This window comes from Jaculus jaculus, chromosome 3, assembly GCF_020740685.1.
Source record: "Jaculus jaculus isolate mJacJac1 chromosome 3, mJacJac1.mat.Y.cur, whole genome shotgun sequence".
Lineage (NCBI taxonomy): Eukaryota > Metazoa > Chordata > Mammalia > Rodentia > Dipodidae > Jaculus > Jaculus jaculus.
The window spans coordinates 172,045,448-172,056,113 of record NC_059104.1 but is presented as its reverse complement, the minus strand read 5'-3'; the positions used below and the strand labels follow the sequence as shown (position 1 = coordinate 172,056,113).

General features: G+C 36.3%; 1 protein-coding gene across 1 annotated transcript; it reads left to right on the top strand.

The window, feature by feature from the left end:
- The first annotated feature begins 5,632 nt into the window (after positions 1 to 5,632).
- On the top strand, positions 5,633 to 6,577 carry LOC101615677 (olfactory receptor 51V1). Its single transcript, XM_004650736.2, has one exon. It carries the CDS (start codon positions 5,633 to 5,635, stop codon positions 6,575 to 6,577), a length of 945 nt encoding a protein of 314 aa, XP_004650793.1.
- Positions 6,578 to 10,666: the final 4,089 nt, after the last annotated feature.

Sequence of the window (10,666 nt, the reverse complement as noted above, 5' to 3'; positions counted from 1 at the left end):
TGTGAAGGAGCTACACAAGTGAGGGTGCAGACCTCACTAGGATTCTGACCATGTGAGGCATCAGAATTCCATGGTCAGGGAAGTAGAGGTCCCATGAAATTTCCATCAGTGGATGTGCACAAATTCTAACACACTGTTAATCAGGTTTATCCCACCCTCCAGTGATTACCCATCTACTTAAATAAGGATAATTTAGACATTAAAATGTGTGTGATCATAGCACCTTAAATCTGTACATGCAAGCAAACAAACATGTAGCTAATATTATCAGCTAAATATGAATGGAAAAGACATTGACAACCTAGATGTTGACAGATTTCTGAGTTTCCCCTCATGATAACGCTTTGATTTTCACAACAGAGAAGAAGAGGCGTGTTCAGTATGCTATTGTAAAGGTGCCACTGCTTTTAGGTCATGTGCAAGGATGACCACATTGGACAGCTACACAGAGACACCCTCATCCACATCTACAGCCACAGAATATGCATGTATCTGAAGTCTTCTTTTCAGATATGGGACATTTAAAAAAGTTATGTTCCTATTGTTATTCTCAACCCAATCACAATCTGCAGTTTTTATTCTTTGAACGTTTATTTCTTTCACCCCTAAGGTAAAGGCCAAACTCTCTAATTTTCTCATCTTGCATTTTTATTAATCTGCCACTCGTTAGATAATTTATCATGTTAGTAACAGGATGACATTTAATAGGACTGAAGAGATGGTTTTGTGCTGAAGAGTACTTCCTACGCCAACATGAGACCCTTAGGAGACCCAAGTGATCTCTTCAGTTCTGTTACCAGGTCCCGAAGAAACAGTTGAACATTTCAACACAGGACTTTAACTCAGTTCTATAGAGGCTAAGAGATCAGAGAATTGCCACAACCTCAGCATCATTAAGAGATGGTAAAGAAACATCAAGATCTGTTGTACCAGAACACCCAACATACCCACTAGTCTCTGTAGCAGATACACTCCATCTCAGTTGAGAATATAAGATGCATATGGATGCATGAACATGCATACATTTATAAGGTCACACATATCACACACATAAAAAGAATTAAATCAAATAATGTTTGAATTTAGTATTATCTTTATTCAGTAAAATTTGTCATACCATTATTAGAAATATGAAAATAAGCAGTGAGGACATTGGTGAGTTAATGAAACTATGTAGAGGAACATTGTACTGCTGCGTGCTTCATCTATCCCAGTCCTCTTTTCTCTTTGATGGGGCCCTTAGGTGACCCAGGCTCCTGGATCTAATGGCCTCTTGAGCATTCAAACAGCATAGTATGAAACAATCAGAGCTCTAGACTCCACAGAGTTTGCATTCCTTGATTATCTCTTGGTATCACCTGCATTGGATCATAGGCTTTAAGACAGTATTCAAGATAAAAAGAAAAAGATTAAAGCAATGAGAAAGGAAAATTCATGCATGTAGATGGCATAGCATATTTACAGGGGACACAGAAGGCATTTGAATAAAGAACCAACGTTTCTGAACATCATGTTGTTCATCAAAAGACCGTGTTAATTCATTTTCAGGAGTGATTTCAATTACAAAACCCACAAAAATTATCTTAAGCAAAATGTCAAAACCTCAGCTCTCAGAAGAAATGTTTTTGGCTTAGGAAGAGATGGCTAATTTTTCCCTAAGAAAATTAAGGCTATGCAGATTATTGCACTCCTTATTTGTTGAAGACGAGTGTTTAGAAAGATTTTACTGCACCAAGTTAGTATCTTGGGGTTCTATTCAAAAAACCCAGAAAAAATATAGAGTAAATATAAGGAGGGGGTTGACAGTATATCAGACCATACTTCCTGTGTTGTTTGCTAAAGCATACTTCTAATGTCCTAGAAATTATATCTCTTAGAAGAAGTCAGTATACTTACTTTTTGTTGAAACATATTAAATTTGTTGCCATCTTGCAGACATCACTAAAGATAAAATGGTTAGAATTTTAAGTATATGGAATTTGCCAAGAACTCTTTTGTTATTTATACCCATAAAACAAATGTTCCATGCTGATGTATGAAAATATTTCTACATAGATTAATTCTCTATTTAAAATCACAACTTTCTCCTTACAGTTATGCCCTACCATCATCTTCAATCAGCTTTTGTAATGCTTGATTCTTCCAGAATCAGACATATAAATGGAAATTGGCTTCACATCTTTTTCAATGGAAAATAATCATTTGCATCATAATGTCTAGCTCCATCCTTACTTTGTAAGGAAAGCAAAATCAAAATTACAAATCTACTCTTTATTTTCTTCTCTTTATTCATGCTCCCTTTGTTTATAGTAATAACTTCATCTCTCATGTAAGGCATTACTTTATAAACTTAAGGGTCACCCAACTCTCTTACTATGAATTAAGTCAATATGTTTTCCTATATGTATAATTTTCCTATAGGCTTCTTAAAAAGATAGTTTCTTCAACAAGAGGTACTGAAAACACTGGATATCCATATGCAGAAAACTAAAAACTAGATCCATATCTCTCACCTTGTAAAAAATGAATTTGAAATAGATCAAGGACAGTGTAAGTCCTGAAATTTGAGAGTAATAGAGGAAACTATCAGAAAAATACTTCAAGACATCAAATATAGATGTCAAAGTAGAAAATATTAGTTGGGAAGAAAAAGAGGTTCAGTAGAAAAAGAATGATAAGGTAAAATAAAGTAATGGGAAGTGTGTATGGTAAAAATGTATTATATAAATAAATGCATACAAATCATGCATATCTATACAAAATTAAAAGATATAGGCATAGCCACCAACTTCCTGAGTAGGACATTTATAGTTTAAAAAATTGTAGTAATAATTGACAAGTGATTGTATAAATTAGAAAGGTTTTATTTCATAAATTTTATCAGTGAAGAGATAATCTACAGAATTGGAGAAAATCTTTGTCAGTTATTCACCCAGAAAGTGAGATATAAAGAACTCAAACAAGGGCTGGAGATATGGCTTAGCAGTTAAGCTTTTGCTTGTGAAGCCTAAGGACCCTGGTTCAAGGCTCGATTCCCCAGGTCCCACATATACAAGATGCACAAGGTGGCACATGTGTCTGGAGTTCATTTGCAGTGGCTGGAGATCCTGGTGTGCCCATTCTCTCACTCTCCCTCTCTCTCTCTCTTGCTCGCTCTCTGCCTCTTTCTCTCTGTGTCTGCCACCCTCAAATAAATGAACAAACAAAAATTTTAAAAAATGAACTCAAACAATTAATCACCAAGGGAATAAATAATCCAGTCAATAAATAGGCGACTTGTTTCATGTTAGAGTTCTCAATCTATTATTGTAACTAGGACTTGAATTCATAACTTCCAAGTGAATAAGTAGACTTGATTTTGTAAAGTTCTGGGACATTAAGACTTTGTCTAAATCTACTTCATGGCCGACATTTATAGAGCACTCCATCTAGCAGTCACAAACATTTCCCTCAAGCTCACCTGTGAACATTCCCACAGGCAGTTTACATTCTGGGATTAAAACAAAATATAAAATATGTAAGAGGTGGCCAGGTATGGAGGAGCACACCTTTAATCTCAGTACTTGGGAGGCAGAGGTAGGAGAATTGCTGTGAGTTTGAGGCCAGCCTGAGACTACATATTGAATTCCAGGTCATCTTGAGCTAGACCAACATGAGACCCTACCTAGATTAAACTAAGAAAAAAAAGGATGTAAGCCAATAGAAATACAAAATAATTCTCATACTTCAGGGGCATTAAATACCAAATTTTTAACTGTTATTCAGATAGAAAATTCTTAGGTATTTGGAGTTTAAATCATACCATACTAAATACCATGTGGGCTAAAAATGTCTCAAGGCAATAAAAAATATATAGTTTGAAGTAAATAAGTATTAATATAAACTTGCTCAAATATATTTGCTAAGTGAAAGCAATATTTATAATTAAGTATATATCATTAAATGCATGTATTTTAGAAGGAAATTTCATATATATATATATATATATATATATATATATGTATATGTATATATGTATATATGTATATTTAAGCTTCTGCCTTAGAAAACTTGTAGAGTATGGAAACAATAAGGAGAAACAAAATATGAAAACCTAGCTGTTCTATCAATAACACTCAATATAGGAAAATATGCATAACTAAAATAATTAAAACATTTTTGTGAGTGTCTAGGCACACATAAAATTCAAATTTTTCCTTATAATTTTAAATATTATATTCATCTGAAAGGTCAAATAACTATCTCTTAGTGTTTCCAATTATACAACCATTCATTGTTTTATTCATTATAAACTTTAGTGTATGAACAGAGAGCATGTTGGTCATATTCCAATTGGGTTGCACGCTTAAGTCCTCTCTCCCACCCCCATTCTCCTGAGGGCGTTCTCAGTGGGGTTACAGTCATATAACATCAGCAAGTCTCTGAGGCGGGGCAATGCCACAAGATAAAGGTTCGACATTCTTCCATGGAACGTCAATATACTGAATTACTAAAATTGTTCTTCCAAGCAGCAATCATTCATAAACTATCTTAATCAAAGAAGCTCATGCAGGTTATCGGGGAAGTTCTAAAGGTACTAGCTATGGAATGCAGATCCATAGAAGGCTAAGTCCACACAGACTATCTTTATTAGTATTGTACTATGCTAAGTATGCAATATGCTGACATGGATAATTTAACCATGTCTTTAAGCACCTTCCTTGGTCATAGATAAGACAGTTATTTGTTTAGAACTAACCAGTTCACAGTTATGGTCATTGCTTTATGTGAAAAATATAGGGAAGATTAATATTGTGCTGTTCAGAAAAGTCCTAATTTTCACTCAGCAGAAAGAGTTGCATGAAAAAGGGAAGAAAACCAATGTATAGTTTATTTATATTTATATTTGTTTATTTGAGAGTGAGAGAGAGAGAGAGAGAGCATGTTATGACCTCCGGCCACTGCAAATGAACTCCAGACACATGTGCCACCTCTTGCATTTGGCTTACGTGGGTCCCGGGCAATTGGACTTGCATCCTTTGGATTTGCAGGCAAGCCTGTTAACAGCTAAGCCATCTCTCCAGCCCCAATGTACAGTTTAAATAGAATGATTCAGAGAAAAGCTAAGCACTGTGGAAAGAGCCAAAAATGTGCAGATTATACTTAGTTTGCTGAGTTTCTCTTGTTTATTTTTATTCTGCAAAGGTAACTACTTCAACCACCCCATTCCCATGGTGATCGCTTGAAACTCAGAGGAAGTGAAAAGCCCATATGTAGCAGCAGAGAGGAACATCATCTATGCAACTCTCCTGAGGATCACACCAACTATGGCAGCACCACACATCTGTGACCAAGCACTATTTTCCTTCAGGACTGAACAGAGTCCTAACAGTCTAGTCTGCAACCTAAACCCCATGTGCCAATGCATATTACTGCTTCAATATAAAAGCCACTTATTTTCTGCCAGCTCTAATCACTAGCACTGAAAGGCCTATATCAAGACAGCAAGTTCTTGTGATGGTAAACGATAGAGGATCAGATCTCTTATGGAAATAATTTATTATAACTTCATCTAAGAAAGAAATAGAAATGATTTTAAATTAGGGTATTGGAAAGTTACGTGACTAAGGAAATATTTTTCATCTTTTTATCAATGTTTGCTCTCTCTATCACGAACATCAGTAGCTCCGGATTTGCTGTGACTGGTTTTCCTGGGTTAGAAAATTATTACACCTGGATCTCCATCCCCTTCTCTATAATCTACATGACTGTGTTCCTGGGAAACTGCATGGTGCTCCATGTGATCCGGACTGAGCCAAGCCTGCACCAGCCCATGTTCTACTTCCTGGCCATGCTGGCCCTCACAGACCTGTGCATGGGACTGTCCACGATGCCCACAGTGCTGGGTGTCCTGTGGGGCTTCGTTCAAGAGGTCAGCCTGGATTCCTGCATTGCACAGTCTTACTTTATTCATGGCCTGTCCTTCATGGAGTCTTCTGTCCTCCTCGCTATGTCCTTTGACCGCTACATTGCCATCTGTAACCCTCTACGCTACTCCTCCATCCTCACCAATGAAAAAATCAGACAGATCGGGGTGGCAGTCTTGTGTAGAAGCTCTATGCTCATTCCTCCAGTCATCATTCGCCTGAAGTTCTTAACCTACTGTCGTCCTCATGTCCTCTCTCACTCATTCTGTCTGCACCAAGACTTAATTCGCATGGCCTGTTCAGACATTCGCTTCAATAGCATTTATGGTTTGGCCCTGGTAATTAGCAACCTATTGCTGGATGCGGTGCTCATATTAGTTTCATATGTCATGATCCTGCACACGGTCTTATCCATTGCATCCCAGGAAGAGAGAATCAAGTCCTTGCAGACGTGTGTATCTCACATCAGTGCTGTTTTGGTTTTCTACATCCCAATCATTGGTCTGACCATGGTGCACCGCTTTGGGAAACACCTCTCACCACTGGTTCATGTTCTCATGGGCAACACCTATATCCTTTTCCCACCCTTGATGAACCCCATCATATACAGTATCAAGACACAGCAGATACGGGTCAGAATACAGGGATTGTTCTCCATGAAAGGAGCTTAAGACTGTGAATATTTTAAAAGCCAGTAAGTAGGTTTAAGACGGGTGAAAACCAGTAAGTAACTTACATATTTTCCCAACTTCTATTTCACAGTGCTTTCTATGCTATAAGTACTTTTTTCATAACTATTGTTAAATCTGGGAAATTGATAATTTTATAACATCCATCAAAACTGAACTGAGAATAATCTTAGTGTTTGATGGATATTTGCCTGTTACATACATCCATACCCCCAGAGGTCAGTTGGATGAGTGAGTGCTTGTCTGCATCCATTTATAGTGAACTGGAATTCTTGGGTTTAAAGCTGTCTCATAAGTTAGTACTCATAATCAGCCACTATTTTAGTCAATTTTTATTTATATAAGTGACATTTTTCTCATGCACAATATGATGCTCACTTCAGCCATATAGCCTGATGATAAGGTGGGAACCATAGGTTGGCTGGACTTGTGAAATCATGAAGAGCAGTGAAATAAGCAACAATAAATAATGTTAGTGCTGGATCATCAGCAAATCCAACAGTCACAAGTCTACTGTAAGACTGGAAATGGAGACTTTCATCAATTTACTCATTTATTCTCATGACCAAAACAATAATGACTACCATCAGATAAATAGTTGAATCATTTAACATTTTTTACATTAAGTCCATATTTATCTTTTCTCATTTAAATCTGTAGGTGTGGCTATAAGATAAGATGCTTAGACTTTTGCTATGACAAAGTAATGTAAATACATTTCTTATTGACAATTTTATATGTTTATAGAATGTGTATCACAATCCTCTCATTAATTTCTCTTGATAATCCTTCTATATCCCCTTATGCTGAATGCCTTCTTCTTTCCAACTAGTCTCTCTTCTTTGATGCCTTCTTTCTTTTTTGTGACTGGGAGCCACTGAGTTTAATTATAATTGCATATACTGACCTGTAGGAGCAATTATTTATGCTAGTGGCTGTACCACTACAGAAAATGATTTCTGATCCCACAGATATAATATTACTGTAAAATTCTGAAGTAGACATTATATATATATATATATATATATATATATATATATATATATATATATACATATATATTACATACATGTATGTATACATGTATATAATACATGTAAGCCAGATGCACAAGGTGGCACATGTTTCTGGAGTTCGTTTGCAGTGGCTGAAGGCCCTGGCATGCCCATTCTCTCTCTCTCTATTTCTTGCTGCCTCTCAAATAAATAAAATAAATTATTTTTAAAAAGAGAGAGTACGAGTGACTGAGAGAGAGAGAAAGGGACAGAGAGAATGGTTGCACAGTGCCTCCAGCTGTTGCAAATGAAATCAGATGCATGAGTCATTGTGCATCTGGCTTTTTGTGGTTACTGGGTTGTTAGGCTTTGTAGGCAAGTGCCTTAACCACTGAGCAATCTCCCCAGACCCATGTGCTTGTTTCAATGCAAAGTTTTAAATCATTTGTGGCCAGCATAAAACATTTATACAGTAAATAGAACTACAAAAAATTACCAAAGTGAGTCACAGATGACATACATTTAGTCTCTTTTAGACATGTAAATTTCCTTAAAGTATTGGGCATTCAATGATATGTAGAAAATTTACTCAATAATTTAACATTTAGAGATAATCATAAACATTAACTTATCCTTATTAGATGTACATATACAATGCCTTTAATCCCAGCACTCGGGAGGCAGAAGCAGGAGGACCACTATGAGTTTGAGGCCTCCCTAAGACTATGTAGTGAATTCCACATCAACCTGGGCTACAGCAAGATCCTAACTTGAGAAAACAAAATTTTTAAAAAAAGTTTTTACAGTCTTATAGCTACCAGTAAAATTTGAATAAAGAATATTTCCATATTTTTCCTAAGTGTGTGATGCCTATATTTTCTCTAACCTTTTTTTACACTATGTCAAGTTCATGAGAGCCATTATTGCAAATTATGTCATACAATTTAGCAGTAAGATAAAGTCATGTAACTTAAATAGTAGCTGATATATATATATATTTTTTCTGCATGAATTACAAATACAATAATGATTTTGAGGTTTATTCTTATTGTTTATATTCATAGTTAATGTTTAAACTTTCATTTGTTATTATTATTCCATTGCAGTATATGTGAAACCGTTCATTATTTTTTTTAACTTTTTTGTCTTACAAAACAACATAGAACAATTAGAACATGGAAGTGTGTGTGCCCACTATGTGACTTAAAACCATTACTATAATGGATAGCATTAATATTAAATGTTATAACTTTACCACTAGTAGTAGAGTGCAATAACCACACAGAGCAATAGCAATAGTCTTAAAGATAATTAGCATACATTGATAAACTAGAAACATTGGAAATATAAATAATCAGTTCTACTCAACACTCAGAGTTACTTAGGTAACTGGTAAGCAATCAATTTCTTAGAAGAGGACACTGACAATGAGGTTTATATTACTAGATTATAGTGTTGTGACTATTTGGTTTCAAATTGGCATTTTTATTAACACTACTATTGTTCCATTTTAAATCATGCAATTTCCCTTATTTCTCTATTTATTGCCATTATTATCCAATTTATGAGTTAAATTGTATGTTCATATAAATGTATTTTTTCACATGAGATACTAACTGAAAATACACTCAGTGTTCTTTTCTGAGCCAGTATAATAGTAATAGTTCTGAATATCTGTACTGATATCTTCACTTTGTGACTGAAGTTTATTATAGTGTTTCATCTGTCATTTGCTTTTGTAGTGTTAGCTATCTCCTGTTACCCCATTTGTTTGAAAGCTTGTCTAAATTTCCAGTCTGCCCCTTAAAGATCATCTATTTTTTAAAATTTTTATTTATTTATTTATTTGAGAGCGACAGACACAGAGAGAAAGACAGATAGAGGGAGAGAGAGAGAATGGGCGTGCCAGGGCTTCCAGCCTCTGCAAACGAACTCCAGATGCCTGCGCCCCCTTGTGCATCTGGCTAACGTGGGACCTGGGGAACCAAGCCTCGAACCGGGGTCCTTAGGCTTCACAGGCAAGCGGTTAACCACTAAGCCATCTCTCCAGCCCAAAGATCATCTATTTTGTAAGCTTTAAATGTATATGTGCTGTGGAATAACTCGGACCAATTGAATAATATTTCTGCCCATTGGAAGATGATAACCTGTGCTAAATTACACTTTTTCTCCACAGATGTCTCTTCCTCCCCTTTCACACCCTTCCCTTATCTGGAGCATCACAGGTTATGCTGACATGTCTTTCAGGATTGGGAGAGAGAACCAGGGAAGCCTATGTGTGACATTGGCTGGCTGATCCTTCCTGAATGTCTCTCCTTGCTTCTTCACCCTGGAATTCTATGCACTCTGTGACCTCTGCTGAGTTTTTTTTAATGGGTATTTTTGTTTCTGTTAATTTTTGAGAGAGAGAGAGAGAGAGAGAGAGAGAGAGAGAGAGAGAGAGAGAGAGAATGTGTATTCCATTCCAGGGTCTTTCAGCTGCTGTGAATGAACTCCAGATGCGTGTGCCTCTTTTGTACATGCCTAACATTGCACATTTGCATCACTGTGTTTGGCTACATGAGACCTGGAGATTTGAACATGTATCCTTAGGCTTCACAGGTAAGCACCTTAAACATGAAGTCATCTCTCCAGCTCCTCTTCTGAGTTTTAATGGGTCATTCTCTTGAATTATCAAGCTGACTCACCGGTAACCTTGGATCTTACTTCGCAGGTCCTAAAAACTGGCCACCTTCTCATCTCTGGTATCTTGTCTTCAGTTCTCCACCACAGTCCAGGGACCACACAGTCACAGCATGTAGCCACTCCTAAAGTTAGAAAGGCTCTGAAGACCTTGGACAAATGACTCCTAATCCAGTGTACATAGAACAATGTCTGAGAAGTATGTACTAAGAATTACTTAACAATGTGTGTACTTTCCTTGCTCATTGCTGACAGGAACTTGATGTTAAATATTATCAGTAGTCAGAATACCATTTCCAGTTAATGTTCCTGAAAACATGAATCATAAACTATCCTCCCTCAATGTGAACAAAACCTAAATATAGAGTTAAACTTCCAAGCAAGTAATTGCAAA

Coding starts and splice junctions, on each gene's coding strand:
- LOC101615677 (XM_004650736.2), top strand. CDS start 5,633: ATGTTTGCTCTCTCTATCACGAACATCAGTAGCTCCGGATTTGCTGTG.